The sequence below is a fragment of the Patella vulgata genome, chromosome 4, assembly GCF_932274485.2.
Source record: "Patella vulgata chromosome 4, xgPatVulg1.2, whole genome shotgun sequence".
NCBI lineage: Eukaryota > Metazoa > Mollusca > Gastropoda > Patellidae > Patella > Patella vulgata.
This window is the reverse complement of record NC_065882.2, coordinates 76923706-76945434: the sequence shown is the minus strand read 5'-3', so window position 1 is coordinate 76945434 and position 21729 is coordinate 76923706. Positions and strand designations below refer to the sequence as shown.

General features: G+C 36.4%; 1 protein-coding gene across 1 annotated transcript; it reads left to right on the top strand.

Moving 5' to 3' along the window:
• Positions 1–31: 31 nt before the first annotated feature.
• On the top strand, positions 32–21409 carry LOC126819451 (uncharacterized). Its single transcript, XM_056100538.1, has 6 exons — positions 32–174; positions 4643–4846; positions 9349–9512; positions 18033–18227; positions 20219–20301; positions 21272–21409. Exons 3-6 carry the CDS (start codon positions 9371–9373, stop codon positions 21308–21310), a joined length of 459 nt encoding a protein of 152 aa, XP_055956513.1. The 5' UTR covers positions 32–174; positions 4643–4846; positions 9349–9370; the 3' UTR covers positions 21311–21409.
• Positions 21410–21729: the final 320 nt, after the last annotated feature.

The window sequence follows — 21729 nt, the reverse complement described above, 5'->3', positions numbered from 1 at the left end:
ATCTTGAATTGCCAGACGTATTTTTCACGCGGTTTCAAACCGTCTGGATAATAGAAGTGTGTCAACAACAATATACAACGGCGGCAAGTTCAATGCTGAACCTTTGAACCAGTGATCATAATAAAGACAAAAGAATTTGTTTTCGGCGGTTGATTGCGTATCGGCGTTGTATAGGTAATTAACGCTATTATACCATCTATTAGACTAGTGTTATTTCTAATTTGTTATATGTATGTCTCAAGTATTGAGTAGAGCAAAGACATCTCATCTTATTCAGTTGTAATCATATTGAAATGAAATGAAATGAAATGGGGTTTAACGTCCTACCTTTTTCTGCTCCTACTGGGCTAATGGAGATGGGCATAAATGATACAGTGTGCTGCCCAGGCAGCGGTGCTATGGCGTACTCTATGGTGCTATTCCAACTGCCAAGGGATCTTCTACATCCACACCAATGTGTACACAGGACCTAGTTTTCCATCCCATCAGAACAACTAGACAGCTGCCTGTCTCCATCCTGCAGGGGACAAGGGGGGCCCATAAATCTGGTCTGCCCTCTGTTTGCCCCCCCAATAATTTTGGAAAATAAAAAAAATTACTTGTGATACGTTTCAGTAATTAATACCTTCTACGGTGATTAAATCCCACATCCCCACTCAGTCATAGACTTGCATGTTGTAGAGTCTGAGTGATTTCTTACCAAGCCCATCCTGCTGTAAACCTACTATAAACAATAACACGTGAACCACTTGAGAAGTGCTTTTTACGATCCTCAAAGTTTTTGGGTATATAGGTTCAAATTGGCGAGAATATGCATTTACTTGATGCACTCACTCCGTTCATTTGACATTTCCCTCTCTGTTCCGATCAGCTGGTGATTTGGCGACGAACAGTATCTGGTCAGCTCTATTTCTGAAATGCTGCATTTCCGGCAGACTATTTCACAAAATAACGTGGCGAAAATATTCATTCACTTTGAATCACTCACTCCGTCCGTTTGACACTTTCCTCTCTGGTCGGATAAACTAGTGATTTGGCGACAGGCGGTATCTGGGAAGCTCTATTTATCTCGACGATCAGTGCCTGAAATACTGCCAGACTGCATTTCCGGCAGTCTACTTTTCAAATTTTCGGGGGCTTCGTTGAGGTTCGCAAGTCCGTTCATTTGACACTTTCCTCTCTGGGGTCGGATAGATCAAACGACAGACGGTATCTGATCAGCTCTATTTATCTCGACAATCAGTGCCTAAATACTGTCAGACAGCATTTCCAACAGTCTATTTTTCCCTACTTTGGCGATCGTGAGTGGGCTTAGTCGAGGTTCGGTTGTTTGACACTTTATCTCGACAATCAGTGCCTGAAAAACTGCCAGGCTGCATTTCCGGCAGCCTGTTTTTCTAAAATTTCAGGGGGAGGCCCCCCTACCCGTAGCAGTTGAAGCTCGTGCCTTTGCCCCCTTAACCTTGGACTTTGCCCCAGCTTTGCCCCTCCAACCACTTTCTGGCGCCGCCACTGCTGACAAGGGGAAACCACGTCGGAAAATACTGATGAACTTTCTCAGCCAATGCAGGGATCGAACATGCGACCTCATCCAGACTAGCAAGCCAGTTACCCACTATAATCATATTCAGCGTCAAACTGAAAGCTCAGAAACAGAAATTATGATTATTGATAGTCATATCAAAAGATAGGTATTAGAAAATTGGACCCTGCTTGTCTACAGTACATACATTATACATATATATAGTTGCTTCTCACAGTGATTCACAGTGGGGTGCATGTGTATTATCTAATAATAATTAATACATCATAACTATATTTAATATGAATGAAATATCGAAAGTCAGTGAAAAACAAGGCTTGATTAATTTAAATTACCCGATAATTAATTGTTGCAGTTATACAAAGGTTTTGTCACTACACTGGGCTGATTATGATTAGCTAATTACTGTCTGTTCCAGGTGATATTCCGACGTGAAAATTGCTTGCCATTTCTTCAATTTTTAATTAACATGGCTAAAACTTTGTGAAATACCTGGAATGGTCATCCCGTTGCTTTCTGTCTTGTGAGATCTAAGTTCAGATCAAGCTATATAGTTTTTCTCCCTTGAAAATCTTGGTTTGTTGACATCTTAGTACTGAAAACAGCCGTCTAGTCATTTAGGCTAAGGGAAGAAATCAAAGGGATGAAATTTCCAGGTACATGTAGTATATCACAAAGTTTTAACCATTTTAATTAAAAAATGAAGAAATGGCAAGCAATTTTCGAGTCGGAGAATCACCTGGAACAGACAGTAGTTATAGATTAATAACATTTATAAATCTATGCACTGAGACACTCCAGCTCTCTTTTCTAGCCTTACGAGGGGGTTGGATGGCCAAATGGTTAGTGTGTGGGCATTGCATCATAAAGTCTGTCATTGAGTCAAGTGGCTTGGTTTCGATTCCCTTCTTCTACGTGACAAGGAGTAGGGTCGCCTGTCCAACCTAGTGGGTTTTCTCCAGGTGCTCCGGTTTCCTCCCACTGCGCAAGACCCCTATGCCCTAGCGAATTATTGAAATAAAATTGAACCACATGTTAGTCCCGAAATGACCTAGTTTGTGTCGAGTGGACTTTAATCCCCATTTTTCTCTCTCTCTTTTAAAAGGTAGTTCATCAATTATAGTATAAATTGCATTAATGGCATTTGGTAATTAAATTGTGTAGAGTGGACATTAAAAATCCCATTTTTCTCTCTCTATTAAAAGGTAGTTCATCAATTATAGTATAAATCGCTTTAATGGCATTTAGTAATTCAATTGGAAATACACAGGGCATGATTCTATGGAATACCATTTACAACTGATGAAGTTTTGATGATGGTTCTATAGTCTTTATTATCCAACAACAATACAATAACAAAAACAAACAATGGCAGAATGAATCATTGTTTGATAATGACTAGAGAATCCTAGTTGAAAAATTGCTGAATAACAAACAGTAATTGTACACCATGGAATATAATCCTCAAGCCTGGAAATAAGGCACCTGTCACTGACAATGTCAGACACAGATTCAGGCTTTGTCAGGCACAAAACCTCAGGTGCCTGTCATTTTGTCCGGCACTGATATGTCTTTTTTGCTAATATTATTAATACATGTCCGGCACTAAGTTGAAAATGTCAGGTACTATTTCATTAGTGCCTGACATTTGGTCAGGTACATCTAAAAGCATTATTTCCAGGCCTGATAATCCTGTGTATTTAAAGATACATTCCCGGGTACAAACTGGGTGATTTGATGATATATTTGGACTAAAAACATATTCCAACTAATTAATTTATCATATATATATATATAATTTTGCTTCAAATCCTTCTCAAAACATTGCAATTATCAGGGAATACTCTGGCTATAAAAAATCAATCAAAAGAGGTCATGTTTGTGTCACGTGACTTACCTCTCTCGGTACCTAGCAACGGGTGCGAAGTCGGAAGAGAATTCATTGCATACACAAGACGATGTTGTCTTTAATCGCTGACTATTTATTACAAATATCGAAGCCTAATTAAATTCTCAGATTATTCACTGCCCGCGTCTTTTTCCGTGATTGTTATCTCAGAAATTGTTGTACGCCTAACTCTTCATAAAGTTTATCAACATGTACATCAAGCCCTCAATCTCCGCGTGCAACCTTTGACGTCACGCATGCAGGCGCTCCTTATCGTCGGGCTGTCGATTAGGAAAACCCTTACATTTTTGTCCTGTATGCGCTCGAAGAGTTTTTTTCAGGGAATCCAGTATTTTTCTAGTAAGATTGGATATTTCTACTTTCCATATATACCAAAATTGCCATGCTTTTATTGGAAATAACCACCTGATAAATACTTTTCTGGGAACGTATCTTTAAAGTATAGTTCATGACAGACTGGACAAAATGTACTTTTGATTGAGTATGGTCTAAAATTCTTTGATTGTGTATTTAACTTTTTATTCTAGAGTATTGGAGCTTGAAGGCAATGTTTTGCATTTTGTCCTCCCCACCCCAACCCCTTCATTTTGACGCTTCAAGTGCTATTATGTCTTCCTAGTTTGTGAATTGTGACTGATGAGATAGATCTATCAATAGGCCCCCATCTTGTCACTGTAAAATAGGTTAGTGACAATAATACTCTCGCATGGCTGATTCAGTTAATTTGATTTTGTAGAAGTACATGTAGCCTATCATTGATAAGTTGTTTTTATACCTACTGTATCTACATAAAGCTATTAGAAGCCTATAGATACATGTAATTTTTGGCTGATTCAGTTAAGTTGTTATTTTGTGGTTATCTACAATGGCCCCCGATTCCCTTGGTTTGATATTTGTTTATTGGGTGCAGTGTCTATTTTCTGTCTTGTCCGCAGGTTTATCTTGCAGATATTTTTTTTTGCGTGTAGTGCGGTCGATCTGCACTTACTAATAGAACTCTAGCTTGCAACCTATTAATACTGTTTTTACAATATTGTTTACTGGATTGGACTTAATTACTATTGCTTCATTGAATTCCTTTGTTTATGTTGATAAGCAAGAAATTGAACTTTATAATCTTTCAATTCAGGTCTGTAATAAGTTTTGCATTGGTAATACTGTTTACACTACCACTTTTCCTTTTTTTTTAGTGGCTACATGTAGCTGATATTAACCAATCAGATTGCTCCAAATCCACTAGGCCACACCCTCTTTGTTATTGACAGGTGATTTGACCTGAGTTTGACAGGCTGAGTGAAGTTATCCACTACATGTAGTAAACAGAATAATAACAAGATCTATAGAACTCTAACAGTAAACAACCTGTTCATTCATACATGTATGTCAATTAAAAGGTAAGAAATTGTTTCCATTTCATTATTTTGATGTTTAGGGTTGAAAAAAAACATGTTTTATTTGTTGAAAATAAATGAAGTCAAAATTTGAAAGCTACACAAAATTTCTCACAAAAACATAACTGAAGTTTCATATTGGTCATTCTGTAAACAAAAACTAGCTTTCCAGCCTTCTCCACGCTTAACCTGTTTCTGAGTTTAGAATGCACTAAGCCGAATGTTGATAATATATGCTCGATACTTGCTGAGGAACATGATGTCGTCAAGATACTTCCTCTTGAACTGAAAGTATGATTGATTTCCATCATGAAAGACATCTTGTTTTGGAAAGTTATTTTGGTTTAAATAGAGAAAGTTCATCGTGATTTTCAGACGTGGTTTCCCATTGTCAGTGGTGCAGGACGGAGGGGCTGACAAGGACAGCTGTCTAGTCGTTCGGATGGGGACAAAAAAAAAAAAACGAGGTCCCATGTAGACATTGGCGTGTGCAGTTGGAGTAGGTCATAGTGCCACTGCCCGGGCAAAATTTCCAACATAGCACACTGTATGGCATATGCCAGTCTTCATTAGCCCAGGGGGGGTTTGATGGCTGAATGGTTAGCGTGCGCGCACTGTATCATAAAGTCTGTCATTGAGTCAACTGGCGTGGTTTCGAATCCCCGGTTGTACGTGACAAGGAGTAGGGTCGCCTGTCCAAATTCGTGGGTTTTCTCCGGGTCCTCCGGTTTCCTCCCACTGCTAAAGACCCCTATGCGCAAGCGAATTATTGAAATAAAATTAAAAACCATATGTTAGTCCCGAAATGACCTAGTTGTGTCGAGTGGACGTTAAACCCCATTTCTCTCTCTCTCTCATTAGCCCAGTCGAAATAGAATGTTAAAACCCATTTCATTTCATTTCATTTAAATATATCAGATTGTGCTCTGTACTGTATTATGAGAAACATCAACTGTGGATATTGAGTATTCACATATCCAAGTGCTAATTCTTCCTCTTCATATGTTAGATTACTTGGGAAATGAAATATAGGGGATTCAACATGTAACTGAGGTAGTGAGAAGGTGTTAATATGTACATGCCATGTATGTATTTTTCTGAGTTATTGTTCCCCACCTTTTGAAGAAAGCGGGGGACTATTAAAATGGGTTCGTCTGTCTGTCTGTCACACTTTTGGGACACAATAACTCTCTTTCTAATTGAGCTAGAATGTTCAAACTTGGTGTAGGTGTTTATTAGGTCAATGCCTTGATGGAGTTCGAAGATGAACATTGTATGCTTAGGGTAAGAAGAGATAAGCAATTTGATTGGTTCATGCTTTGGGACACGATAACGTTAGTTTTAATTAAGTGAGAGTGATGAAACTTGGTGTATAGTTCATTACATGTACATCATTAGCTTGACTAAGTTCGATAATGAGCATTTTCTGCTCGGGTAAGCAGAGTGATAAGCAATTTGATTGGTCAAGACTTTGGAACACAATAACTCTCCTTCTAATTGAGCTAGAACGTTCAAACTTGGTGTAGGTGTTTATTAGGCAAATGCCTTGATGGAGTTCAAAGATGAGCATTTTCTGCTTAGGGTAAACAGAGATAAGCAATCTGATTGGTTGATGCTTTGGGGCCAATAACTTTGGTTTTAATTAAGTGAGAAAATGGAACTCTGAGTATAGATTCATTATATCATTATCTTGACTAAGTTTAATGATGAGAATTTTCTGCTTAGGCTAAGGATCTATAAGCAATTTGATTGGTCAAGACTGGAACATAACAACTCTGCTTTTAATTGAGGTAGAATGTTTAAACTTGGTTGTTCATTAGGTGAATGTCTTGACTGAGTTCAATAATTAACATTTCGACTAAAGCTAAACAGAGCTAAGCAATTTCATTGGTCGATGCTTTGGGACAAGATAACTTTGATTCTATCTGATAGAGAGTGATGTAACTTAGTGTATAGTTGAAAATCAGTTTGATTGCTTGATACTTTTGAAAAAAAATAAATGTGTGATTAATTAATATTCATCTATTTATTTGGGATTTCGACGGGGGACATCAGCCTCACTGTTGGCTTTTTGAAAGAAATTAGTATAAAGATCAAAACAAATTGTTTAGAGGGTGAATTATGATTTTAATTTCAAAATGACAATTAAGCATAAACAGAATATTATCAAATATCGATATAATGGGTTAAATTATGGTGGATTTGGTTACAAGTTCCAAACTTGCTTGGAAAATCGTATTTTGAGGGACATTTTGACACCAAAACATTACGATTGAAAATGACAATACATGGACATTAAATCGCTGTCCAAAGTTTTAGGGAACTCCCCAGATTAAACGAAGGGCTGTCATGTTGCTCTACTTGAGATAGATTTGAGTGAACGGGAAGAATAGACCAACTCCCTCAAAAGCTCAAGTATCAGAAGTTAATCCAGCAACGGCCAGAGAGGGATTTCTCAAGCCATTGCTTCAGGACTATGATTTAGCTCTTGAATAATGTCTTTTGTCAATGCTTTGTTTATGTACATGTAAGTGCCTTGTCAATGTAAGTGTCTTTTCAATGTCTCTATTTTTACAAAACAGATATGTCAGAAAAATTAGTGTCTTTACACCTCCACTGCATCTTAAATTCCTAATCCTAGCTACCCAGTGTTCACATATACACTTATATAAGACTGCGACAAGAGATGTGGTATAAAGTGTTCTGGGAAGAATAAGTACATGTATACACTGCTTTATGTATGTATGACAACTACCACAGCTTGCAATTGAGAGGCCACAGCAGGTCAGAGATTATAAATGAAACATGTACGTACACATGCAATAAGAAATGAAATGAAATTGGGTTTAGCGTGGGACTGTACTGCTCTGACTGGGCTAACAAACATGGGCATACGCCATACAGTGTGCTATGAGGGAAATTTTGCCCGGGCAGTGGCACTATGGCCTACTCTTGTATCAAATTCCAATTGCCAAGGGTTCTTTTAAGTGCACACCAATGTGTACACTGCACCTCAGTTTTCGTCCCATCCAAACGACTAGACAACTGTCCTTGTCAGGCCCTCCGTCCTGTACCACTGACATGGGGAAACCCTGTCGGAAAATCCCAATGAACATTCTCGGTGAATGCAGGGATCGAACGCGCAACCTCCAGGCTAGCGAGCCAGCGTCTTACCCACTTAGCCACCGTGGCTTCCACATGTAATAAGATATATAAATGTCATAAGGTGTTCTGTTAAGTCAGTACATGTATACCCTGCTTCATGTATGACACCTAATTAAAGCTAAGAAGCTAAAATTCATCAGAGATTGTGGCTGATATACTTCAACCCACACACATGATATAAAATTCATGTATTTAAATGTAATTTTATCAGATTTAGACTAATTGATTACGACTGTATTGTATAAATATTGAAAATGTTATCTCTAAATTGATTCCATTATCATATTGGTTTTTTTATTTATTTATGTTAAGCCTAAATGTTTATAATTAACAGTGCAGCTGCATTATTAGCAATGAACCCAACAAAACATTAGTCTATCTCACTGAATTAATCAAAGTCCAATTTTATTTGTCATTAGGAGGGAGAAAGATAAGGAAAGGGATTTTATATTTGTAAAAATGTCCCGTAAACAGAGTCAATAATTTTTTTTGTGATTGTAAACATATGTTTTAGACAGTTAAGTTTGTGACTACATGTAGGCCTACTCTCTAACATCATTAAGTATCTGGGTGTTTGGATTCCCGAATGGTTAGCACACGCTATATCATAAGGTCTGTCATTGAGTCAACTGGCGTGGTTTTGATTCCCTGGTTAAACGTGACAAGGTGTAGGGTCGCCTGTCCAACCTCTTGGCTTTTCTCCGAGTCCTCCAGTTTCCTCCCACTCTTAAAGACTCATATGCGCAAGCGAATTGTTGAAATAAAATTGAACCATATGTTCATCCCAAAATGTCCTATTTTGTGTGGATGTTAAAATCCATTTCTCTCTCTCATTAATTATCCAGGGACCAGATTTTCCAGTGTTGTTTTTTTCCTTGTTAGTGAGAGAGAAATAGGGTGATTTGGGATCGACGTACGGTGCATTTTCATTTTAATAATTCGCTTGCACGCAGGTCCCGCAATAAAAACCACACAATTAGGCAGGCGATTATACCCGTTGTCACATATATTATTGGGATTAAAATCATGTCCAGTGAAGCTCACATGGCAGACCACTCAGTTAACCTCTCCCTACTCCCCCCCCCCCCTTACTTCAACGCTGATTGGTTAATCAAATGTCAGAGTTTATGGGGTCAAAAGCCACTCATATGACCTCTGACGTGACCTTCCACTACAACTGGTCAGATCTTCATTTAGTGTAAGCCATCAAAAGTGTTATGAACGAAATGAAATATAGATCTGTATTTTAATCAGATTGACCGTTTGTTTAACTTGATCTGTAAAATATATAATCTATATAAATCCCCGCTATGTAATAAATATAGTTGTTATTATTCTAGTTGCAGTAATTAGGAAGGAAGAATGAATATAGCGTGTGATTCATTAAGTTGTGATGACAGTGATGGTGATAATAATTTTAACATACACAAGAAGAGAAAGATGACCGACCAACAATCTTGTCTTTCAAATTCATCTTTTACTAACAATAACGAGATGGTTTTTGGTAAGTACTGCTACTACTCCTGCTTGATAATTAAGAAATTATTTGATTAATGATATGATAAGAAATCAGCTAATTCATATAAAAGTACATGCAATTGTGGAAGGCCTACCGTACAAATTGCCAGTCACTACAGATATTGTACCTGACAAATTGCCAGTTACTACAGATGTTGCACCTGACAAATTGCCAGTCACTACATATGTTGTACCTGACAAATTGCCAGTCACTACATATGTTGTACCTGACCAATTGCCAGTCACTACATATGTTGTACCTGACCAATTGCCAGTCACTACAAATGTTGTACCGAACCAATTGCCAGTCACTACAGATGTTGTACCTGACAAATTGCCAGTCACTAAAGATATTGTACCAGATAAATTGCCATACACTACATGTTGTACCTGACAAATTGCCAGCCACTGCAGTTGTTGCCATAGTGTTTTATCATGTGTTTTGTAGGGCTGACTAAATATAAAAATATGACTTTGCAAAAATATCAAGTCAGATCAACAGATAAATGAAAAAAGATCCTGTTTTTATTTTCCTTTTTTATTTAGACCATATAGAGCTGGAAAATATCTATTCAATAGCCTATTTATATCTTTCTTTTCATGAATGGGAGATTGAATTCTTATATTTTATTTATTATAAAGTTGGTTACTGGTTCTATTTAGAAATATAATTAATAAGTAAGAATAAAAGTGAATAACTTATAATTTAATATAAAATCTTGGCAAATACACATAATTTCCTGCATTTTCTTTAAAAATCTTGTTAATTAAGCATTTTTATACGCCTACATTTTCGTGTGGAGGTATTATGTCATAGCCCCTGTCCGGATTTCCATCCTTAATTTGTTTGTGGACACTCTACAGGTCACAATTCTTATCCGATTTTGATGAAACTTGAAATATAGTTTTATCTCCAAAAGATCTTTGGTCTTTTCAATATTTTGGGTTCAAAAATAAATTTAAGAAATCCAAACATCTATCTAGCATTCTTTTCTTCTTAGTACAATTTTCTTTATTTGGTATATCTTTGAATCATCTTCACTGGGGTAAACGTCGTTTCGATATATCCAGTTGTTAAAAATTTGCGTCCTAATATTAGTTCAGAAATGGTTATGCCAGAGTTATGGCCCATGATCACTTTTGGGCTCTTTGGAAGCTGAAGTTAATATCCGATTGCCTTTAAATTTACACACAATGTTTAAGGTCTTGAGATGAAAAAGCCTATTAATTTTCAACAATTTCCGATAATTGCCACCAGAGTTATTGCTCTTGATCACTTGAGAAATCTTGCGAATGTTAATATTAATTTATACACGGTGTTTATAAGGTCATGAGACAAACAATCGAAACAAATTCCAGTGATTTCTGATAATTACTTAACGATTGTTACTTGTAATCAGATTTTAGTGTGTTGTAAATGTTTTGAACGCAAGTACGACTTAGCTGCTGTAGTAGGCATATGTTTCATTACTTGGCACCTATCTGTTTTGATGAATTGTTAAGACTGCCACATGTTAAATATGTGCAAAAGCTAAAACAAAAAACAGGATAGGCTCTAGAAAGCATGATTTACAGTCATAAGAGTGCAGAGACCTTCAACCCCCCTCCCCCCTCATGTCGACAGATAGTTTCCACATTATCAGTTTAAATATGGCCTACCACAAATATGAATTGTTAATTGGAATTTTTGATAAAATGCAAATTTTTGTTTTGCATAGGATTTTTCTGAGTCAGAGTAAGGAGTTATTCTCTCGTGGCTATTTTAAAACAGGCGGACCTTCCATATAATAATCTATCCACATAATAAGTTTATGAAAATACATATTTAAACAACATTTAAATATTGTCTACCACCTGTTGCACTTACCCCTCGAATTAAACATAAATTGTTTATTGGAATTTTCGATTAACCGGAAACTGTCCTAATTATAGCAGTAAAATACCCGACCAATATACCAATTGTTAATTTATATGAGAATTTAAAGTCGACCATGTAATACGGAAATTTGTAACAGGCTTTGACACCATATCTTTCTTCATGAAATAACAATAAATTGTTTTTTGGATAAATTGAAAACATTTGTAGATGTAAAATAATATATGACTTAACATTTTATATGGCGTATGTTTTACTGATAATTAAAGTAATCAAGTAATGCAGAAATTTGCAACACGTTTTAATGTTTCAGGGGTCCCTAATTGTTTTGATGAATTGCTAAGATTGCCGCACCCTAAATATGTGCATAAGCAAGAGATATCAGGATATACTCTAGAAAACACCATTTACATTACAGAATTGAACCCACCGACATCATAAACCATGTAAAAGACATATTACAAATCATATCCTAAGGGGACAAAATGATGATTAACTTAAAATCCGTAATTTTGGATTTCAGTTTGGCTGTCATTTTGAATTGCTGCCATGTTGGATGTTTAAAATTTATCTTTTAACTCAGGGACATCGAAAACCATATAAAAGACATAGCATAAAGTCATATCTCTACGAGATTCTCGCTGGTTACATGTATATGGAGAAAATGATATTTTATTACTGTATTTGGCAGCCATTTTGAAAGAAATAACCGACACCATGTGAAATATACATTTTTTGAGGTTTTATTTTGGTCATATTCGTTTTTCGGCACATTTCGTCTCTATAACCACTTTGTGTTTGAAGAATTTTTTAGAAGTGTTATTCTTCTACTGCTAAAACACACTGGTTACGAGAAACTATCTGACGACTGCCATATTGAATTATGTTAATTATGTCATTTCGCTTTTATGATGCTGTCTGACATATATGTATTATTGAACCAAACTGCATTGGTTTCTTTTGCAATTTGTTTGGGGTAATAATAAAATAAACCCAAGTACGAACACTCCAAACCATTAGACAAAATTCAAAGTCCCAAAAATAAAAAGGTATAGGCCGCCTATTTAACCAATTGACAAATCAAAAACATTTGTTGAATATAAGTGTGCTTGATAGTTAAAGATACATTAGTTAAGAGTTTTATAAAGAGTTGGCCATTCTTGCACATAATAATTCAAAAATAGATAATAGAAAAAGAAAATGTTGAAAATTTCAGTCAAATTAATTTTTTCTGAACGGAATTGTCACTGTTGGAAGTTTAGACTAGAAATAGGCATCAATTGTGTCTGCACCGTCTATAAGAATTGGCGATCGTTTGATTGACAGACAATAACTCCACAAACATTTTCTCGATTATCAAGTAACATGCTCAATGGCTATGGTGGTAGCCTCGCTTGACAGGCCTTTCATCACCAGTTTCCGGCATGGACATCAGGGACTTAACTGTAAACGTTAGCTTGGTCAGTCATTTATTAATTTAATTTTAAATGGACGACTGTTTAAATCCACACTGTATCCAAGCCATCCGTGGGTCTACAGAGTTGATTTTGAGCTTCTCGTGTAATGAAATGAAATGAAATGGGGTTTAACGTCCTACTGTTCTGCTCCTAACCTGGGCTAATGAAGACGGGCATACGCCATACAGTGTGCTATGAGGGAAATTTTGCCCGGACAGCGGCACTACGGCCTACTCTTATATCGAATTCCAACTGCCAAGGGATCTTTTACGTGCACGCCAATGTGTACACGGGACCTCGGTTTTTCGTACCATCCGAACGACTAGACAGCTTTCCTTGCCAGCCCCTCCGTCCTGCATCACTGACAAGGGAGAACCACGCCGGAAAATCTGGATGAACTTTCTCGGCCAATGCAGGGATCGAACACCCTTCTCGTGTAAAATAAAGGTCTAATTAATAATTTCTATAACATCTGAAGCCTAAATAAAAACTTGCAACAGACAGATTTAGCTCTTACATAATGTATGGTTAACATTTGTAGATATACGTAAAGATATGCTAAAAAAAAAGAAAAAAAAATTATTTCGAGTTAAACAGTAGATGGTATCTGTATGTAAGATTTTGTAATCTGATCGTTAATGGAATATGATATCTACAGTTCACAGTACAAATATCTGATGTACTTACAAACAATAGAACAATACTATATAAAAAGTATAGAGAGCTCTCATCTCTTATTTCAGTGTACTGGTACATATAATATTTCTGGGCTTGAATCTTATTATACTGTATCCCAGGGAGGCTAGTGGGGTGCATTGTATCCTAAGGTCTGTCATTGAGTCAACTGGCGTGGTTTCAATTCCCTGGTTGTACGGGGGGGTTGGATGGCCGAATGGTTAGCACGCGCGCTATATCATACGGTCTGTCATTGAGTCAACTGGCGGGGTTTCGATTCCACGGTTGTACGTGGCAAGGAGTGGGGTCGCCTGTCCAACCTCATGGGTTTTCTCCGGGTCCTCCGGTTTCCTCCCACTGCTAAAGACCCCCACGCGCAAGCGAATTAATGAAATAAAAATGAACCATGTGTTAGTCCCGAAATGACCTAGTTTGTTTCGAGTGGACGTTAAACCCCATTTCTCTCTCTCTCTCTCTCCCTGGTTGTACGTGACAAGGAGTAGGGTTGCCTGTCCAACCTCGTGGGTTTTCTCTGGGTCCTCCGATTTCCTCCCACTGCTAAAGACCCCTACGCTCAAGCGAATTATTGAAATAAAATTGAACCATATATTAGTCCCAAAATGACCTAGTTTGTGTCAAGTAGATGTTAATTTCCCACAATTTGATCCACATCAGATAAAATAGATAATGTCTCAGCTTGGATTCAATCAGGTTCAAAACAGGCCCATCAATCAGCTTTTGCGAAGATGTAAAGATGGCGTTAACTTATTACATAGCAAGCTGCACAGATCAATGAAATTTCAATTCAACAGCCCTTCTCTTTGATCTGCTGTGTGGCCCAAGAGATGATAAAAAGATTCCATGTGCGCAGCGATTACCAAATGTTTACATTGTAGCTATTTCAGATAGCCTCATTTATCAAACAAGTAGTTTCTCTGCAATATTCTGTTTATGCACCGGTTAATTGAGCGTAATACATTTCGTGCGTTCTGGCGTAATGTAGCCGTGTTTGTCACCAGACAATTTACGGTAATATATTTAGAGCTCTGGTTAATCCCCATTGATTTTGTTACGTGGTTATGTACTGGTTGTTGATTGAGTGGGATTAGGTCTAATCAAACGAAACACTGCAAGGAGTATGAGGAAAAACTGCTGAACACAGCATGTAATAAGTTGTGGTGGTTAATATGTATGTTAAAAAAAATCTATCAACCATCCCATTTTAGCCTAGAAAAAACTGCTGAACACAGCATGTAATAAGTTATGATGGTGAATATGTATGTTAAAAAAATCCATCAACCCACCCATTTTAGCCTAGAAAAAACTGCCGAACACAGCATGTAATAAGTTATGGTGGTGAATATGCATGTTGAAAAAATCCATCTACCCACCCATTTTAGCCTAGAAAAAACTGCTGAGCACAGCATGTAATACGTTATGTTGGTGAATCATATTGTAATCTTAATGACCATTTAAATAAACATCAAAGAGAATAATATAACATAGAGTTCAAGAGGTCAAACAGATCAATTGAATATACAGCATGTGTTACTTACTTCTCATATACAAAAGAAAACAATAAACATTTGTAGTAGGATCTAGACTAGAGGTATTTATACGTTACAGTGATGATATATGGACATTTTAGTTGTTCATGGGGTGTTGGATGGCCGAATGGTTTGCACGTGCGCGCTGTATCATAAGGTCTGTCATTGAGTCAACTGGCGTGGTTTTGGATCCCTGGTTGTACATGACAAGGAGTAGGGTTACTTCTCCGGGTCTTCCGGTTTCCTCCCACTGCTAAAGACCCCTATGCGCCAGCAAATTATTGAAATAAAATTAAACCATATGTTAGTCCCGAAATGACTTAGTTTGTGTCGAGTGGACATTAAACCCCATTTCTTCCATAAAATAAAAGGTCAATTGATAATTTTAATCCTTGAAATCATTGATTGTTAAATAAGTGCTGAAAGGTATCATGATATGTCATAGTAACCTTGAAAATTTCTAAAAAAATCTAGATAAGATAATACATTGTATCTAGACTTTGATGTCAGTGCAAACAAAACAAATATACCGGTACTTCAAATCTCCACTGAAGCGAAAAGTAAAATTCAATTCAATAGAAACTATAACTACCAGTAGTTTTACATAGTCTAAACCTGTTCCCCAATCTCATTCAGTTATCCTTAATAAATATATTGTTTAAAATGAATCGAAACAAACTTTAGAACAGGGGTCTTATTCCATTTTGGGGGGGGGGTGGTTAGTACATGCGTGCTGTATCATAAGGTCTGTCATTGAGTCAACTGGCATTCGATTCCCCAGTTGTACGTCACAGGGAAAAGGGTCACCTGTCCAACCTCATGGGTTTCAGGGCCTCTTGTTTCCTCCCACTGCTAAAGACCCCTACGCGCAAGCGAATTATTGAAATAAAATTGACCAATATGTTAGTCCCGAATCGATGTAATTTATGTCCTGTGGACATTAAACTCTCTCTCTCTCTCTCTCTCTATAACAGAATTAGATCTAGAGAGATTTATTGTCCTGATTATTACAACCCTTCCAAGTAATTATTGTTACTGTCCTGTGAGACTCATTAGTAAGTTATATACACATGTTTATATAAGCATATTGTGTTAAATACACAGTCAAATAGAGTTCACATAGAAAATAATATTATTCTCTTGTTTTTCACTGTTTTTATCTTAATTAGGGAATGTATATTGTGGTCGGCTAATTACATTATGAACTGAACTTTGTTATTACAACAATACTCTTGATGCTTATCACAATGGGATGGAGGTGGGAGGATTCCCCCCACTGCTAAAGACTCCCCAAACGAATTATTGAAATAAAATTAAACCATATGTTAGTCCCGAAATGACCTAAATTGTGTCGAGTGGAGGTTATTGAAAATAAAGATATTATTATTATTATTATTATTAAACCCCATCTCTCTCTCTCTCTCTCTCTCTCTCTCTCTCGCTCTCTCTAATGTGGGCATATTAAGCTTACTAAGGTTAATTGACAAAGACACATAAAACGAAGTTTTCTACATCAGATAACAAAATATTAAATGAATTAATTATTAATAACTGATTAACCATTCCTAGATAATGTTATTAATAGGTATTTAACTGATAAACAAAATTGGTAGATTATCTGCTTGATGTTTCTCTTACATGAATTAAAAAGAGAGAGAGAGAAATGGGGTTTAACATCCACTCGACACAAACAAGGGACTAATGAATGGTTCAATTTTATTTCAATAATTCACTTGCGCGTAGGAGTGTTTAGTGGTGGGAGGAAACCAGAGGACCTGGAGAAAAACCCATGAAATTAGACAGGCAACCTTACTTCTTGTCACGTACAACCAGTGAATCAAAACAATGCCAGTTGACTCAATGACAGACCTTATGATACAACGCGTACACGTTGACCATTTGGCCGCCCAATCCCCCAATGCTCAAGCGACGAAGGTTAGCAGTCGGTCTAATACTATTACAGATTGTTCAGATTAAAGAAATCTATCAAATTTCAACAAATTCTTTTGTTTACCTTACTTTAGACTCTAAATTTTAGAGTTATTGTCCTTGCGCACTTTATGGAATCTTGCTAGTGCTTTATGGAATCTTGTCAAACAGCAAAAGTATTGTTTGATCGAGTTTAGCTTGTTTTGATAATTGCAACAAAAAAGTCTTGTTAAACATACATTATACAAAAGTTAAATCTACCTATTACAGGTCTTTCTTTAGGCCTGAAATGTTATCTAAATTATTAATTAGACATTTACTAACATGCCAAGACCATAATCAACTCTTGATGCCATCGTTAGCGTGCAATATTTACTGGATTTGAATACATTTTGTTATGGATAGTTTAAAATAAAAATGGATAATCAAGACTTTGTTTATTATCGTACCAACATTAATAATGACGATCAAGGATAGCCTAAAAATGATTCGCTAATTTGACTGAAATTTTCTGTTTTAGTTATCTAATTTTTTAACTATTATAGCGAGAACTGTCAGCCCATTATCCAATCTTACCTAAAGTCCCTTTAAATAAGAATAATTCTGATTAATTACTTCTTGAGTTGTTGCTCTTGATTATGTCATGGAATTTTTACCGTGATATTTTACAGTAGACTTAGTTGATGAGCGTGTGGATGCATTTTTGTAAGGTTGCTTTTTCTTAAAAACCGGAGGGTTGGATGGCCAAATGGTTAGCGCGTTGTATCATTGAGTCAACTGGCGTGGTTTTAATTCCTCGGTTGTACGTGATAAGGAGTAGAGTCACCTGTCCAACCTCAAATGTTTTCTCTGGGTCCTCCGGTTTCCTCCCACTGCTAAAGACCCCTACACCTAAGTAATAATATTCATCCATATGTTAGTTTCAAAATAACCTAGTTTGTGTCGAGTGGACGTTAAACCCCATCTCTCTCTCTCTTTCTTTAAAACCAAATAATCATTTATTTATTCTATTGATATTTAAGGTCGACATTTTCTACCAGTTAGAAATAGCACTCATGTGTTCCATACAGAGGAATGGAAGACGAGTGGTACAGCTTTATTTAAACCTCTAGAAGAAGATTTATTAATTAATGTCAATAAGCTGGATCAGATTAGTTGTGTTGAAGGAAATTATTTCGTAGCTGATGAAAGTGGTAATTACTCTGAAACCGTTTTAGGTAGGTTTAATATTTAATTATTTCTTAAAGGGACTATCACGATTTGAACAGAGTCTCAAAAATAAAAGACTGAGTTCGTATGAAATCTAATCTCCAAAATATAGAGGAATGGTGTATTTACCTTGTCTCAAAATTTCAGCTCAAAATATAGAGTTGTTTGCACGTTGCAAGTGAAGGTCAAAAATGCTTATCCGGACACGTAACCCTTTTGAGATTTCTGGTCAATTTTTTCGTTGGGTGGCCATACAGTGAATGACCCATGTGCCGTACTGGATAACAAAAAGGTAAATTTGACCTACACATAGTTTTTATAAAATAAAAGTCTGGTTTTATCCAGACACCGCATAATATCGCTTGGGACACCGGTCTCCATTTCCAGATGAAGACTGACGGGTGTAAGTTGTTCGGCCCTTAGGTAGAGGATTTTAAGGGGTTTTAACACAAAATTAAGCAGTTTTATTCTCCAAAGTATTATCGGGATTGGCCCTTTTATGATTTTATAACGAAATGAAACAGTTTTTAACGTTCTATTTTTCTACACTGACTGGACCAATGAAGACGGGTAACACCTTACGACTTTCAGGGAATGTAGTTCGACGACGTGTGTTCTCTAAGTATAGAAAATAAATACAGATTCTTGGAATGGATCTTCAACACTTTATTTCAGGAACAAATAATTAACAGCAACAATTTACCGGACCTCCAACTAGTATATATGTTCCCTAAGCTGGCCTCACCAACTAATGAGTCATCTTACATACATTTGTCTTTTTATATAAATTAGTTACTATGAAAGTGTTGACATAAAAATATAATTATTGAAAGATTAAATCTTGAGACATTTAAACCAATAATATAAGAGATAAGGTGGCTATGAAGACCTGGTTATCCTGAATGTCAGTACTGACATTCAGGATAACAGGTCTTCATACCCACCTCATCTCTTATATTATCTCACTCTTTGCTTACGATCTCATTGAGGCAAATTTTGTTGATCAAATCGGTCAGTCGTGATTCCTTCTTTTGCCTCTGAATCAACCACTACTTTGACGGAAGATATTCTCTCGGCTAAAAAATCTTTATTCTCTCAGCTACGAGAGATACCTAGAATCAAACTGGTCTAGAGCCGATCTTGTTGATAAGAAGCCGCTCATTTGACATTGACACATAACCGAAGGTGAATAGGCCTACCTGTCCAGTTAATACAACGGACAATCTCACATCGGTCCACAAAAGAGAGACACATACTAGTCGCCTCCTACTCCCGATTTCCAAGGCATTATAGTCCAAACCTTGACTCTCATATAAATAAACCATTTGGTAATATTTCGTACCTATATCATATTAAACCCCTCGGTCGCCATGTTGAATTACACAGTATTTAACGTTCTAAAACCTAACTACTTTATGGAATCAACGACACATCTAAACTTGGGCACTCGAACCATTTTTATTTTTGTTTTACATTTAAAACAATAGTTAAAGAAATTTAACAGATCAACCACTTTAGTTGCCAGTCTGTCATAATTTGTTGGACAGATTAATTGCGTCCAGACCATATGATTTAACGCAATTGTTTTAAGGCTTACACATTAGCATTAACTGGGACACAATTAAAGTTTGAAGTTCATCGACTGATGAAATACGAACGTTTCATCGAATAATTTATTCAACAGAATTACTGATGTGAACTTGAAAGCTGGTACGTGAATTAAATATGGAAAATTTTCAAATGGTGTACCTATTTGTCGTTATTTTTGTGGTAATCACATACATCATAATACGACATTCTCAATAACAAAGTACCAAGAATTATTTTTGTGGAATTGTCGTTATATTAAAGGGAATGGAAACTTATAATTAACCGATTTCCTACCGGGACCTCATTTGACCCAATTCTGGCCAGTTCGTTTCAAAATGGATTAAGAACCCTGGTTTGAACAATGTTATTTTTATTATTATTGAGTAATTTGATTATCTCTGTCTTGCAGGAAAAGTTTTACATTTATGGAGGTATGATAAACAGGGGAGACAACTCTACATATCAAGATCATTACTCTTCACAAATCTTCAGGTTTGTCAGGCTCTTCACATTCTACAACATACTAAACTTAGGATGTCTGTCTACAGTTAGCTCTGCTTGAGAACAGACACTAAGCTACTTGATCAACATTTTAAGTCCTAAATCGACGATTTTAGTCGAAAACACTAAGTATACTTCGAGAATTTTAAGATGTATTTATTCTGCTTCCATTTAATGGAATTGAAAAAGTTTATTAAGTCTTTATGTGTGTATGGCAGATGTTAAACAGAGTAGAACCACATTACAAAACAATATACTTATTTTTGGATATGGCGACCATTTAGGGCAGAGATCTATTCTCAAAGTGGAAAGTTCACTATGTGCAGAATGACATTTTGCTTTAGAATCTTTCTCTGTAAATTAAATGAACTGTTGAATAGTTTCCATTCTGCTGTTGGCTTAAATTGTTAATTTGATGATAATCTTTGATTCAAAATTTTGAATGTTAAATGCAGTCGTTGCTATTTGTATTTTAGAGGGGAGCTGAGAAAAACTCCCCTTAATTGACAAATTGAAAAAATCGCTCCCCTAAAAAAGCTCTGCTAGTTTAGAAAAGAAAAGTGATCTGATATTAAGGAGAGTGATTGTGTGTATGGGAAATGGTTCTGAAGATCAATAACTGCATCTTTGGGGGTCATTCCTGGTTCCATAAATGATGATAAACCCCTCACATGACTTGTAAAGGAGAGCGATTTTCAGTTTTAAGGGGAGGGAGCTTACCTGCAATCAAACCGGTAATAACGTTTTTCACTACAATGAGTGAGTAAGTGAGTAAGATAGGAGAGAGAGAGACACACACACACATAAACTAGGTCATTTCAGGACTAGAAGATGGTTCTATTTTATTTCAATAATTCCCGTGCGCCAGTTGACTCAGTAACCATTCGACCAACCCACCCACCCACCCCAGTACAATGGAATTTGAGCAATCACTAGTTTGACTTTGTTTTCTCTATTTTAGGAATATCTTGTTGTTCAGCATTATTTACAGAGGATCTGATGACAGTGAGATATAATAGTGTAAATAACGATAGACGTGAACCAATTATCTAATCAAGCTATGTGTACACTGTATAATCTAACAAAGCATCAATCTTACACTTAAATGTGTAAGAATAATTTTTGTATATAAAAATGTTAGATTTTCCAAAACAAGAACATCATCATAGCTTCCAGTACCGGCCATTTTAGAGCATCATCATAGCTTTAAGTACAGGACTTTTTAGAGCATCATAGCTTCTAGTACAGGACATTCTAGAGTATCATAGCTTCTAGTACAGGGCTTTATAGAGCACCATCATAGCTTCCAATACAAGACATTCTAGAGAATCAGCATAGCTTCCAGTACAGGGCATTTTTCACCAGTAGTAATGAGAACAGTTTGATCAACTGTCTCTTCAAGTGCATCATCAACTTCAC

Coding starts and splice junctions, on each gene's coding strand:
- LOC126819451 (XM_056100538.1), top strand. CDS start 9,371: ATGAATATAGCGTGTGATTCATTAAGTTGTGATGACAGTGATGGTGAT. Junction 9,513..18,032: donor CAATAACGAGATGGTTTTTG/GTAAGTACTGCT, acceptor TTGATATTTAAG/GTCGACATTTTCTACCAGTT. Junction 20,302..21,271: donor TACTCTTCACAAATCTTCAG/GTTTGTCAGGCT, acceptor TCTCTATTTTAG/GAATATCTTGTTGTTCAGCA.